Raw genomic sequence first — 15,417 nt, 5'->3', positions numbered from 1 at the left:
AATGATAAAGGCTGATATAATAATAATTATTAGTATTTTAATTAAAGCCATGCTGATAGATAATTAGACCACGCGCTTGTAAGCATTCAAAACTGCCGCCTCCATTTTGTTACCTCTCTCCTCCCGAGTCTGCTGGCCAAGAGACCACTCCCTCCTAACCCCGGAGATTATAAACTCTTCCCTGCGTAGATGTAGGCCTCCCCACGCCCAAAGAACCGGAAACGGAAACCCGTTGGACCACGGGAAATGTAGTTTGATACATTTCCCAAATTTCACTTTTACAGTAACCCTTGAGCAAGTTGACTTCACTTGTCTGTTTCTTCATTTGTTAAAAGGAGATAGATAATCTCTAAAGTCTTTTCTGGTTGTAATTCTGTGATCTCATGTTGCCATAGTTCATATGGTGGAACTGAATCACAGGAAAACAAGGGGTTCGATCCCAGCCTAGACTCAAATTATAACTCAGCTAAATTCATGTTTCTTGATCTGGGCTGGAGGTGGCCTACATAAAGCAGATGAAATAAATATAGTCCATTATTGGTTCCATATCTAATCTTTTCTGACTTCAGAGAGCTTGCTATAGGTTTTGCTCTATGTACAGCACTACCTCTATGTAGTACAGCACTACCTCCAAGCCACAATGAACCATCAGAGTAGGACTTCAGAAGATTTGATTTGTATTGGGCAGAAACTGCCTCCTTATAATACACATTTGCTCCCTTGTTCTGGCTCTTTGATTTATATTGACCAAACCTCCTGTCTTCCACACAGGAGGCAAAATATCATATATTTGAAGATGGTGATTCTTTTTTAAATATTAAAATTTTTTATTGACATTTTTAGTTTTTATATCATAATCATTTTTTTGCCCCTTCCTCTTCCCAGTAAGGCAGAAGATGGCAAGTGATTCTTTCCTCTCTGAATAATCTCTTATTCAGGCCAAACATTTCCAGTTTCCCTACTGCTCTTCATAATCTTCATTTCCTGATTTTTCAGCATTCTGATTTTAATACTTTGGAATATTTTCTAGTTTGTCACTTCTTTGAAAGTGTGGGATCTGGGACCAGACATACTTTAGCATCAACACCCAGTGTTAGCTCATATGAAGGTGATGCTCACTTAAAATTACAAAATCTTATTTTATGTTTTTTTCTTCCTCATTACTTCACTTGGTGATTTTCTGGCACAGATACTAGAGTGGTTTGCCATTTCCTTCTCCAGCTCATCTTATATGTAGGGAAACTGAGGTATAAAAATTAAATTAATATAGAGGGACAGAATTAAGAATATCATGTTTCAAAAGGTTTATTGAAAGCCATTTAGAAAAATGAAGCCACGTGCCTATTAAGATTTAGTTCAAATGCCCTGCCATACCTCAGCCCACCAAGCTGCTTCAGCAGGAAGAGAGCGTACCAATCAAATCCCGAGTCTTTATACCTCTATCTACATTATCACACTTCCTCTCCACCTCATTATGCAAGAGGAATCATGGGAAATGTAGTTTTGAAAGAGTCCTAAATGTCCACAGGAAGTTTAGATCGGGACCTCAAAACTAGTTCAAGGACTCTCAAATTTCTAATACCACAGAGGTAAACATAATTAAGTGACTTGCCCTGGATCACATAGTTAGTAAGTATCTGAGACTGGATTTGAACTCAGGAAGATGAGGCTTCCTTACTCCAGGCCTTCTATTTTCCCAGGCACACTATCCACTTTGCTACCTAGTATTAAGATAAAAAATGATAAAGGCTGATATAATAATATAAATTAGTATTTTAATTAAAGCCATGCTGATAGATAAAGTCATTAGACCACGTGCTTGTAAGAATTTAAAACTGCCGCCTGCGCCATTATTGTTACCTCCCGCCTCTTCCTGAGTCTGCTAGCCAAGAGAGCCACTCCCTCCTAACCCAGGAGATTTAAACTGACCTCTGCGTGGTGACGTAGGCGTCCCCACGCCCAAAGAACAGGAAACGGAAACCCGTTGGACCACGGGAAATGTAGTTTGATAATTTCCACGTGTCCATAGAAAATACATATATATACTTAAAGATGGCATCTCCCAAATTTCACTGTTACAATTCCCCCTGAGGTCCGGCAAAAAAAAGGTTAGCCCTTTTTCTTCGCTGGACCTATAAAAATAGACAACTTCTAAAATTTTCAGGAATTTGGGGATAAAAGAAATAGATGAACAAATGGTTAAAATTAGCCGCATTGACAAAAAACCAATTTGGGGGCAGTCCCCTATTGGTATAACAGTGTACAATTAGAACAATATATACAACTCAATTTCAACTCCCCATAGTTCAATCAACTGCACCCCAAAGGTCAAAATTTGGTCTTCATGGTACAGTGAAGGCTTTTCAGACATCTTCATGGTGTCTTCCCAAACAGGTTCATCGTCTGGATTCTGGGGAGATGGCAAGATCCTTATTCTGAAATTATTCTCAAAAGAATTTAAACTTTACATTATAGATTATGAAACATACATTTTCTTCTAAGATTTATACTGAAATTACTCCTAAAAGAGTTAAATATACATATATTTTGACATTATCGAATTTTAAAAAACTTAACAGATATCCCCCTGAGGTAAATCTTAAACACACTTTTTTTTTTGGGGGTACCTCAGGTCAGCTAAGGATGAGTTGGCTGAGTCACGGGGGGTTGTATGAAATTGGCAAAATACAAAGAATAAAATTCAAGAAAAAAGAAGAAAAAATTAACTTGTGAATGAAATGTAAAATGTGCAAAAAATCTAGGGAAAATAAACTTAGACCTTTGAATGAAGGCCTAATTAAAGTGAATTCAGCAGTTTGCAATTACCCATTCAGGGTCAGGACTTAAGGAAAATGTCTCTCTCTGATCTGGCTTATCATCAGCTTTTCAGGGAACTGAGCCAAATAAATAACCAATCTTAGGTGCTTTCTAGGAATCTAAGTCGAGGGGACCCACGTCCTCTAAAGTTTTAGAAAAGACTGGGACTCCAGGACTCAAACCCCAATTTTCAAGCCCTAAAGTATTGGCATAGAACTCCTGCAATTTATGCAGATCTTAGTCAGTCAAGTCTCTGACCATGTGCTTTCTTTAGCACTATTAACAGCTCTCATGTTCCCTTTTCGTAGAATCAGACAGAAAGGCATTTAATCACAGTCCTATAGGCTCAGGTATTTGCTGTAGAATCAGAAAAAGGATAAATAATGATTATATATGTACTTCCAGTACAAGATGAGAAAAGGGAAAAATCAATTGCTCTCATTAGAAAAATGTTTTAAAAATCAAAAAAAAAATAAATATATATATAGCTTAGAACTAGAAGGGTTTTGTTACCCAAAAATGAGATTTTTCTGTGAGTGTAAATGGATCTTACAAATAGCAGATTCACAATGCACATTCAAATAGAGTACCATTATTTCCAATAACACATTTTAAAATAAACAATGATGTTCAAAAAATCATATACTTGTTACAACTTTTAAATCTTAGCTAAGAGTTTCTCAACAAATTCTGTTATTGCTTCCATAGCAAAATCTGATATTTAAAAAAAAAAGAAACCTTCTGGTCTAAATTATCCTCAGATAAGAATATACAGGAGCTCCTTGGCTTCCTGTTTTAAAAAACCCTGGGTAGGAAATGCTTCTACCCATTTAAGGCAATAATTTCTCTTATAATAAAATATATAAAAGCTTTATCCTTTAAGACAACAATTCTTAAAGGATTTAAAGTAAGACCTCTTGTAAAATTACAAGGTAATTCTCAAAGCATGGAAACTTGCAAGGTTCTTTACCAAGACAGAATAAATTTTAAAGAACATGTGCTCTATAAAGCCAGTATATATAAGGCAATTTACAACTTTAAAAATGTGTAGGAAATATAATCTGAGTATCAGAGTAACAAGCTGGTCAAAACCTCTTACCAGTTCTAATAGATTTTTCTCATTATTTGGGAGTTACAATAAAATCATAAACAGAATTAATCTAGCAGCCACAGACTTCATTAACTTAAAATGATTCAGTGCAACAGGAAAATCAACGAAATAAGCAAGATTAATTTACAAAAGTAATTAGCAAAATACAGTAAGATACAGTCTTTAAAAAAACAGAAATAAAACTCATTCAGTTCTGAGGTTTAAAAGTTCACCCCTTGTTCAATTTAAGGTTCTTTTGATTGAGTTCTGCTGAGTTTAAGGAGTTGTTTTTTTTTTTTATAATCAGTCTTTGCTCTCAGTTCAAAGTTCTGAGCAGGTATGGGGGTTAATAGGCCATGTGGCCCAATTAAGGGTAAATGCTAGGTCCATGTGGTGTCGGGTCATGGGCTCAGGGTTAGAGAAAAAGCTTAGGTCAGTTTTGTAGAAAATACCCACATGGAGAGCTTGTGAGGGGTGCCTAAATTAGGTCTTTAGAGAAACACGTGGAGGGCTAGAATGCAGGCCATTACCAAGGGAGGGTAGTGGAAATATATTAGCCAAGCCTAGTGGCAGAAGTCTCCGAAAATCTCGGCAAAAGCAGCAGGTCATCGCTGTTGGGGCTCGGGGTTCTAGGACTTAGCAGGACTAGCAGCACCAGCGGCAGGATCGGAGAAGTGGTCTGGGACGCTTGCAGGCTTGTGGCACGGCAGGAATGGAGATCAGGTCTGGAGTCAGGAGATCAGCGGCAGAGACACACTGGCTGGGCTCTGGCATTTTAGTTTTTAAGCCAAAAGCCAGAATTGGCTGGCCTGACCTCCCAAGGTGGTTTGGGCTGGACTGGCTGACTGAGTCCTGCCTGAGGCAAAAACGTGCTGTTGCTTTTAGCAAAAGCATGGTGAGGAAAGCCACTTTCCTTTTTTAAAAAAGTGCTCAAAAAAGCTGAGCCAGACAGCCAAAAAGCAGGCATGGCTATCGTTTCTGAAAGGCTATCTGGAAAATTGAGAATTCGATTTCCAAACTTCGTAAGGTTGCCATAATTATTAAGATAAAAAATGATAAAGGCTGATATAAATTAGTATTTTAATTAAAGCCATGCTGACAGATAAAGTCATTAGACCACGCGCTTGTAAGAATTTAAAACTGCCACCTGCGCCATTATTGTTACCTCCCGCCTCTTCCTGAGTCTGCTAGCCAAGAGAGCCACTCCCTCCTAACCCAGGAGATTTAAACTGACCTCTGCGTGGTGATGTAGGCGTCCCCACGCCCAAAGAACAGGAAACAGAAACCCGTTGGACCACGGGAAATGTAGTTTGATAATTTCCACGTGTCCATAGAAAATACATATATATACTTAAAGATGGCATCTCCCAAATTTCACTATTACACTAGGTACTCCCTGTTTTATGTACATTGAGGTTAAGCCATTTCTGATATTTAAATAATTTATATTTGAATCCAATTGTGGGACTTTTTCTCAATCCCCAATAAATTGTAGTTTGTTATATTAGGGAAGGCAGTAGGATGTAGAGGTTAAAGAGTCTGCCTTGGACTCAGTAAGATCTGGATTCAGATCTTGTTACTTGACACACAGTAGCTGTGTAACCATGGGCAAATCAAGTAACCTCAGAATTTTGAGGAAACTCTCAAAAACTGTTACAGATGAGTCACTGTCTTCATTAATGAAGGTAGTTTCCATGGCAGGTGTTTTCTATATTGAAGTAACAAAATTTTTGAAATAGAAAGGAGTCTCAGTAGCAAGTAAACCAATATTTTTTAAAGGCTTATTATATGCCAACATTCATGCCCCCAAGGAGTGTACATACTTGTGGGGAGGCATCCTATAAATAGTTTTATACAAAGTGAACAAAGAGTAGGAGGGAGGTAAGATGTTGAGGATAAAGTGCTTGGGGGAATACCCATGATATACACAAATGGATTCCATTCTATCTGTCTTTTCCATAAAATTGCTCCCCCCTTATCTTCTCTCTCTCTCTCTCTCTCTCTCTCTCTCTCTCTCTCTCTCTCTCTCTCTCTCTCTCTGATCTTTAGTCTGACCCTGTCTACTGTTATAAAAATTAGAGAGTAAACTCTATACTGCTACTAATATTACTAAGACTAGTTATTATAGTTGTTATTAATCTAGCTGTTTCTCTTATGTCTACAAACATGCCTTGTCTCTTATCTCCTTAAAAACCCCTTACTTGTTACTACCACCCTTAATGTCATGCTATACCTCTCTTCTCTCTCAGGGCTAAATTTCTTGAGAAAGCTTTATCTGCTGTTGATGCCTCTCTTTCTTGTTCCTTTATTCTCTTCCAAACTCTCTGCAGTCCAGCTTTCAACCTTTCATTCAAATGAAATTACTTACCCCAAAGTTACCAGTGCCCCCTTAATTGCCAGACCCACTGGCTTTTCCTCAGTCCTCATTCTTCTTGACTTCTAAAGTCTTTAACCTTTAACAATAATATTATCAATAATGCTTCTCTACATTCTCTCTCCCCTCCAGGTTTTTATGGCACTGTTCTCTACTGGTTTGCCCTTCTGCTAGCTTGACTACTCCTTTTCACTTTTCTTTGATAGAAGACTTCCCTCAGGTCATATCCACTAACTGTAGGAATTCCCTAAGGTCCGCCCTGGGCCCTCTTCTCTTCTTTTTTACCATTGTTTGGTGGGTTCAGATCTATTTATCCAGGTCCAGCTGTTCTCCTGAACTCCAGTCTCAAGGCACCAACTACCTTTCAGATATTTCAAACTAGAGATCCTAGAGATCATTGGTATCCAATTCAAATAGAAATGGATCCCTGCAGGCCACATATTAACTTAGAAAACCACAAATTAACATTATCCCTGTAGCATTGTGTTTTCATTAAACTAAAAAAAAAACAACAAAAAACAAAAAAACCCAACCCCTACAACCTTTACCTTATGCCTTAGAATCTCAGTTCCAAGGTAGAATAGTAAGGCCTAAGCAAATTGGGGTTAAGTGAATTGACCAGGGTCACACATCTGGAAACTGTCTGCAATCAGATTTGAACCCAGGTCCTCCCAACTCGAAGCCTGGTTCTCTATCCACCAATTGCCCCATTTTCATTAGTTTTGTTCAACATTGGCCAATTATTTTTTAATCTGGTTGGATTTTTCAGCTAAGCTTGATACCTTTGCTGCAGATGACTCAAACTGAACAAGTCCTCTTTTTTCCAAAGCCTTTTTTACCTTTTCCCAGCTTACTTGTTGTATGCATCTATCAAAGGTACTTCAAGCCTCACTGCCATCTTCAGCTTCTCACTCTCTTCACCCTATATATAGCTGGTCTTTGCCATGTCTCATTTCTCTCTTCACAATTACATCCTCTTCTCTGCATTGCCACTCACCTTCCTGGTTGTTCACATTCTGATTTGTACATGATCCCTTTTTAAATAAACTCAGTATTGAATATAATATTCTTAATGTGGTCTGAGTAGGTAGAGTTCTCTGAGACTTATTTCTTATGATGTTGACAGTATACTTATTATGATATCTTCAGATTTCATTCACTTTTCCAGCAGCTACATCCCTTTGTTGCTTCCGTGAAAACAGAATAGTGTGACAAGAACTTGCATTTTTAAGTAGTGTCTGACTTCTTGTGAATCCCATTTGAAGATTTCTTGCCAAAGATATTGTAGTGGCTTGCCATTACCTTCCCCAGCTGATTTTACAACTGAGGAAACTGAGGCAAACAGGGATCTGTCCTTTGCCTACTGCCATACAGTCTGAGGCCAAAGAGCAGCTAGAAAACACGGAATGCCAAACCTGGAGTTGGGAGAACCTGGGTTCAAATTTGACCTCAGACAATTCCTAGCTATGTGACCCTGGGTAAGTCATTTAACCCTGATTGCCTAGCCCTTGCTAGAATTATTCTCTTTCCTCTTCTTATCTATAAAATAAGGCATTGGACTAAAACTCAGTAGGCCTCTCAGGTTCTAAGTCATGCAATCCCTATAATATTTTTTTTTCTATTCAGACCGTATTAACTTTTTCACACAAATTCTTGCCAAGCCAAGTCTTTCCCACATACTTGTTATCATCATCATCATCATCATCATCATCATCATCATCATCATCATCATCATCATCATCTAACTATAAGAGTTTGTGTATTCTCCCCATTAAATTTCATTCTCTTACTGAACAAAGTGAATCTTGTGTAAGGAAAAGAGCCCTGAAGCCAAGTCAGGAGGCTTTAATTCTAATTCTAGACCAACTTTTACCAGTGAATTTGGTTCTCAATTTCCTTAATATAAGGGGGTTGACTAGACAGTCTTTCAAGTCTTTGTCACGCCTAACATTCTGTGACTTTGATTCTAGCTTGGTACATAGTGTTAGCTTTCCATTCCAGCTTTGTGTTATCTCTATTTCTAATAAGCTATGTCTTCTGGATAACATTGTTGAAAAGAACTGGGCCAAGGATAAAGCCTTGTAGCAACTCCTAAGTCAGTCAGCATTAATCATTGTTCTTTGGGTATAGTTGTTTAACTAGCCAATTGTAATACTGTTCAGCTATTACTGTTTTATCCATAAGGGTATTATGGGAGACTTTGGTGAGGACTTGCTGAAGTCAGGCTAACACTGAGTCAGTGTCATTCCCCTGATATACCAACCTAGTAACTTATCAAAAAAGGAAACGAGGTTAGTTTGATATGATATGTTCTTAGTGAAACCACACTGACTCCTAATGATTATGACATTCTCTTTTAATTACTCACAAACTATTCTAGATTTCCCCCACCCTTTAGGTTTTTATAAGATCAGTATAGTCCCATGACATTTCTCTCCTAAAAAGAAATGTTTGTTTTTTTAAATTTAGAATATTTTTCCATGGTTACATGATTCATAATTCCCCCTTCCTCTCTCCCTGCTCTTCCTTCCCCTCTTCCCAGAGCTGACAAGCAATTCCGCTGGGTTATATATATATATATTATTGTTCAAAACCTATTTCTGTGTTATTTATATTTGCAGTAGAGTAATTCTTTAACATCAAAACTGCAATCCTATGCCCATTGAACCACATGATTGATCATGGTTTTTTCTTCTGTGTTTCTGCTCCCACAGTTCTTTCTCTGGATGTGGATAGCGTTCTTTCTCATAAGTCCCTCAGAATTCTCCTGGATCATTGCATTGCTGCTAGTAGAGAAATCCATTACGTTCAATTGTGCCACAGTGTATCAGTCTATGTACAGTGTTCTCCTGGTTCTGCTCCTTTCACTCTGCATCAATTCCTGGAGGTTGTTCCAGTTCAAATGGAATTCCTCCAGTTCATTATTCCTTTGAGCACAATAGTATTCCATCACCACCAGATACTACAATTTATTCAGTCATTCCTCAATCGATGGACACCCCCTCATTTTCCATTTTTTTTGATACCACAAAAAGAGAGACTATAAATACTAAAAAGGCATATTAGTGCTAGTTAACATATAAGATACTTCTTATGTGCCTGGCAATGTGCTAAGTGCTACTGATACCAAAAAAAAAAAAAAAAAGGCAGAAATAGTCCTTGCCTTAAATAAGCTTACATTTTAATGTAACAAATGTATACATTCTGATGGGGGAAACAACATATAAACAACTCAGTATATATAACATATGCAGACTGTGGGAAAGATGATCTGAGAGGGGAAATTTTTGGAGGTACCAGCTAAGGAGAGAATGGATAGGGAGACAGACAGACAGAGAGAAAGAGACAGAGACTGACTTGACAGAGGGACACCAACTAGAAAATTTATTTCAAATAGTCCAGTGAGAAGTGAGAAGGACCTGGACCAGAGTGAGAAATATGTCAAATAGGAACTTTAAATGTCAAATAGATATTGTATTTTGTCTTAGAGGTAATAGGGAGCTACTGAAATTTAGTGAGCAGGGGAAAACACTTTGTTTTAGAAAAGTCACGTTTGGGTAACTAGGTAGTACAGTGGATAGAACTCCAGGCCTGGAGTCAGGAGGACCAGGATTCAGAAATCTGGCCTTACGGGGAATGGAATGTAACTCATCTTCCCACCTGCTAAACATTTTAATACATACCCTGTGGCATCATATAGGATTCCATTTTGGAGACCCCTGTTTTTAGCAACCAGGAATTTATAGTTTAATTCTTAGTGTCCTGGACCAAGTAAGTCTTAAAGATGGTTTCATTATGTTTTAAGTCTGTGATGATTAAACCTATGGCACACATGCCAAAGATAGCATGCAGAGATTTCTCTGTGGCTATGTGTGCCAACCCTGGCAATTAGTTTAAGGCAGAGGGATTCTGGTGGAGCACCCTCTGCACTTACTCCCTTCCCTGAGTGGAGTGCTCAGGCCACTCTCCTTCCTTTCTCCCTCCCGTCTGAGGGGCAGGATACTCGACCGGTCTCTTGGGGGTTGGGGCACTGTACACAATCTGGGGAGGTACCACAAGCATTCTGGAATTAAGGGGAGGCATGGCATGTAGTCCCTAAAAGAGTAACCATCACTGTTTTAAGGTAGTTGTGGATTTGTGATAAATTTGGAGGTGTGAAGCTGGTACTTAAAGCCATTGTAGTTCCCAATCAGACTGGTAGTAGATATAGCTTCTCCCTTCTTCCTCGACATTCTCTATTGCTGAGAACACCCACACACTGTCATAGCTCCACTTAATAAAATTGCTTTTCTCCTTCAAAGTCCAGATTTAGAGACACCTTTTCCAAGAAGCTTTCCCAATCCTCTCGGCTAAAATTATTATCTCCATTCTCAAATTGTCATAGGGCATCTTTTCTTTGTGCTTTGTTCATATTCTTCTTGATATTAATTAACTTTTGTAAGAAATAAAGTTACTATAGAATGATAAATTTTAAAATATTAGGGTTTTAAAGGGTTTATTGATAGCCATTTAGGAAAATGAAGCCACTTGCCTGTTTAAAGGGACCTGCCATTTACCTGCTCCTTCCATCCTGGCTCCTGCTCCACAATCACAAAAGAGGAAGTACCAACTCAGGCACTCACTATTTAACCTTCTGTTTACATTATTAGGTAATTGCTTGTGTTATTTACATAAGCCAGGAATCATGGGAAAAATTTGAAAAAGCCCTAAATGTCCACAGGAAGTTTAGATCAGGGTCCTCAAAATTAGTTCAAGGACCCCCAAATTTCCAATATCACACTTGTGTCTATGCAATATCTTCCTTATTAAGATTTTTAATCTTCTTTAGGGTAAGGACTACCTTCTTCTCCAAATTTGTATTACCAGTGCTTAATTAATAATTGTAGCTGAATTTAATATAATATACCCCAGTTTGAATAATTTCTGAAGTCAAAGCTTTTTATCATGTCAAACAACTCAGTTTGATTTTGAATTCAGGCCATTGATTTTGTATATTGAGTTTTGAACCATTGGTGACTGAACTAATGATTAATTTATTCCAGGTTAAACAGCATTAATTTTACTCTCATCCCCAGGTCCGCAAGCACATTAATGATCTCTACGAAGATCTTAGAGATGGCCATAACCTGATATCTCTTCTTGAGGTTCTCTCCGGAATCAAATTGGTGAGCTTCTGCATTCTTGTCTTGGGGCATTGGGATCCTCTATCTTTTTATATGTAGAGTCTTTGTGCCTCCGGTTTCCTTCTTTTCCCTTTATAAGACACAAAGTTCCACTAGAGTAGAAGACATTGGTGTTCCTTCTTTCTTGATTGGAACATATAACTCTATAGATAGTACTTTCATTGTGTCCTAAATGACAATATTATTCCTCATCAGGAGCCAGAAAAGGATATTAATTTCCATCTCAAAAGCTATGTGTTCTCTCCATATTCATATTTTATTTCTATACAATTTTCAAACTTTTTTGGGATCATTTGGAGATGCAACTTTATTGAACAGAACTTTATTGATTTTTGCTTCCTGAAAATTGTCATTGTCATCTAATAGACTCTTCCATCTATCTATAATTTTTAGTCATTTCCTTAGATCATCTGAAGGAACTACAGTTTACCTGCAAAAACCAAGATGTGTCCCTGCCCCACCCATGCCTCATCACCTCATTTTTCTCTCTTGTGGAATAGTAAGGTGTTACTTTCAGAGTATAACCAGAATTTTTATATAAGCACAGCCTTCCAGAAGTACTATCCCTGCTTTTTCAATAGTTAAATTAATTTCCTTTGACTGGCCAGCCCCATTTTAGTCTGTGGGAGACCTCTTTACTTCTCTGGTACAACACAGTGTGAGCTTTTCAATCCTGTCAGCCTGCAGCATTTGCCCATCCCATATTTGAATGGTAAGTGGATAGAGTCTATTGTTGCACTGTCCCATGAGTTGTTAATCTCATGAGAACTATATTTTGTCTCTGGCATCTTAGACAATACTTTTTTTTTCGTTGTGAGAAATTCAAGACTAAAAACCCACAATATTCTTTCCTTATTGGATAATTTTTTAATTTTTAGGGAGATAGAGAAAAATAATGACTTTGTAGATCTTGTTCAAATCTTCACCATATTCTTACTTCAGTGTCCCATATAAGTGACCTGTGTAATTAGAACCTGCTCCTTTGGACTTCAGTTCCCAGCATCCCACTTTTCCTTTTCATGTTACATGTTGACGTAGGGAGGATATAAGTTTTGTATAGCACCTCCTCTTGCTATCTCTTCTTGTAATTGCAGCTGGCTGAAGCAGGCTTTACTTCAATATAATAATAAATATGTATATAATAATAAAAATAAAATAAAAATAAATATAATACTTGGAGTTACAACTTCCCAAGTATTATGTTTACAAAGTTTATTAATAATCACTTGAAGTAAAGGGAATAAAAAAATCTAATTATCTAACAAAAATAAGACCATGTGAATAAGTTCTCTTGCTTCTCCCAAAAAGCCTGCTTTTGATTTGATTGGGCCACAGTATATCTGTCTCTCTGTATAAGGTTCTCCTGGTTCTGCTCCTTTCACTCTCATCAATTCCTGGTGGTCTTTCCAGTTCACATGGAATTCCTCCAATTCATTATTCCTTTGAGCACAATAGTATTCCATCACCAACAGATACCACAATTTGTTTAGCCATTCCCCAGTTAAAGGGCATCCCCTCATTTTCCAGTTTTTTGCCACCTCAAAGAGCACAGCTTTAAACATTTTTGAACAAGTGTTTTTCCTTATTATCTCTTTGGGGTATAAACTCAGCAGTGGTATGGCTGGATCAAAGGGCAGGCAGTCTTTCAAAACCCTTTGAGCATAGTTCCAAATTGCTATCCAGAATGATTGGATCAATTCACAACTCCATCAGCAATGAATTAATGTCCCTATTTTGCCGCAAGAGGAGCAGGTTCTAATTACACAGACCCAAGGCTCATGAAGGCTAATCAGTTGAACCACAAGTTCTACTAAATTTGAAAGTCTTTGAGTCTGGTATTGGCAATAGTCTTTGCTTTCCAGCTTAGTTAAGTATGGAAAAAACTCATTATCAGGAAGTTGACCAATATATAATGAATTCTTTGGCCATAGGACCCCAAGAAATATACAAAGACTTAGCTGACTCCATTGACTTGTGTATATTCTAGGGTCTGTGCCATATGAATTTGAAGAATTGAATTAGTCAAATTTAAATTGTGTTCCTTGGAGAAATTCTTTCAGTCCTCTGAAAATGTATTGCCTTCCACATTCTTCTTCTTTTGGTTTCATACCTATATACCTTCTAGCAAGAATGGTTTAAAAAAAAAAAAGAATGGTTTTAGATTCATGCATTCCATGTTCTTATAAACATGACTGTATATGAAGCCATGGTTTTTCCTATTCTTTCATTTGGAAAGTCTTGGAAGTTATGTACTCTATCAAAATTTTGCTGTCACTTTGTGATTCACTTCTCAATCCTTACCTATAAATGAATTGGGGATTTTGACCAGTGTATTTGAGAAGCTTATTTTTTTTTATGTTGAAATTGTCTTATTAGGAGAGAGGGGCAGCTAGGTGGCTCAGTGGATAGAGAGCCAGGCCTAGAGATAAGATGTCCTGGGTTCAAATGGTTCAAATATGGCCTCTAATCCTTCCTAGCTGTGTGTCCCTGCAAGTCACTTAACCCCCATTGCCTAGCCCTTACTGCTCAATCAATTCTAAGAGAAGGTAAGGGTTTTATAAAAAGAAAGAGAGAAAGAAATTGGCTTATTGATAACATCCTCTCTGGTTGTATTACTTCTGTGTGATAGAACCCTGCCACATTAAGTTCAAGCCTGAATGAGATCCTTTTTTTCAGTTTGCCTCCATTCAAGAGGCCTTTTTAATATTGTTCCACATCTTTATGCAACCTTCACAACTTTTTTTGTGGAAAATTGATATCTCCTATTCACCTCCAGTCTTTTCCCTTCCTTTCCTTCCTTAGTTCAAATTCATGAATGACCATCAGGAACTTGAAATGACTTATTGTTAGTATGCTATCATTTGCTCTGATCTTGATACTTTTCTTATTTTCGTTGGGAAATGGCTATTTTCCTTTTTTTCCCCCCTCTCATCTGTACAACATTCATTTTCTTTTTAGTTTTGTGGTGTATAGCTCAAGTGGATGAGTGGCCAGCAAAAACAGGATGTTTTTCACTCTTAGTCTTGAATTTTCTCTTGTCTTCTTTGGGAGGGGGGGAACATTTTCATGCTGACTTTTACCTGTCTTCATTTGTGGTGCATTCATTCTCTTTTTTGATTTTGTGTTGTGGATTTCCTGTTGTTCTGTTGATCAAAGGAGCCAGCAGGGCTGAAGACCCTCCGCCTGGTGAGCATGCCCTCCTGGCGTTGTGCAAGCAGTGAAGAGCAGGAGGAGGAAGATGATGATGATGTAGTAGGTCTTAGACCCTTGGGGTCATCAGTATCCCAGCTGACACTGCAGGGGCCATAAGATGTTCTAGCTCACTCTGGGTCTCCGGAAACTCAGTTAACTATTGCCTCCTTTATCAGTGTGCGATTTTGCCCCCAAGAGAACAGTTAAAATTAATTGTGCTTCCTGCCACACAGTTAAATGATTTTGGATTTTCTGAGGGCATATGGCATAAACAGTAATGATATTGAGAGGCAAGAGATTCTTTTGGGGCCTAGAGACTTGGAGCTATCTGATAGCCAAGGAGATCCTGTTTGTTTGTTTGTTTGTTTGGAGAAGTGGTCTCTAAGTGGCCTGCAGTGTGAGAATGTGGAACATTTGAGTTATAGCATGTCAGTCAATTGCTCATATACCCCACCCTCTCAAAGACTAATTGACACACTTCCTAACCTCTCACTCTTAGAGACAATGGAAGGGAAAAGAAACCCCTCCCTTTGTCTTTGCCAAAGGCAACCATTTTTTTTGCAAATCACTCACTGCATGGAAATATTTTGCTTTGAACAATATTGATGTGAGCCTTGCTGATTGATAGAGAACAAAGACTTAACCTTGCATGTTATTAGGGTGGTTAGGCATAAGTGTAGAGACTGGAGAGACTATGAGGAACCTTCTTTGCCCTCAGACCCTGTTCCACAAACAGTATTCTCCCTTCCAGAAATAGCGTG

General features: G+C 38.0%; 1 protein-coding gene across 1 annotated transcript in view; it reads left to right on the top strand.

The window, feature by feature from the left end:
- Positions 1-15,417, top strand: part of MACF1 (microtubule actin crosslinking factor 1) — a 422,428-nt gene that overhangs the window by 156,502 nt on the left and 250,509 nt on the right. The window contains exon 3 of the mRNA XM_044668040.1: positions 11,357-11,446. Coding sequence (XP_044523975.1) covers positions 11,357-11,446 — 90 coding nt within the window. The remainder of the gene's footprint in view (positions 1-11,356; positions 11,447-15,417) is intronic.

This window comes from Gracilinanus agilis, chromosome 3 (assembly GCF_016433145.1).
Source record: "Gracilinanus agilis isolate LMUSP501 chromosome 3, AgileGrace, whole genome shotgun sequence".
Taxonomy (NCBI): domain Eukaryota; kingdom Metazoa; phylum Chordata; class Mammalia; order Didelphimorphia; family Didelphidae; genus Gracilinanus; species Gracilinanus agilis.
Note: the sequence above shows the minus strand (reverse complement) of the source record. Positions and strands in the feature narration are given on the sequence as shown.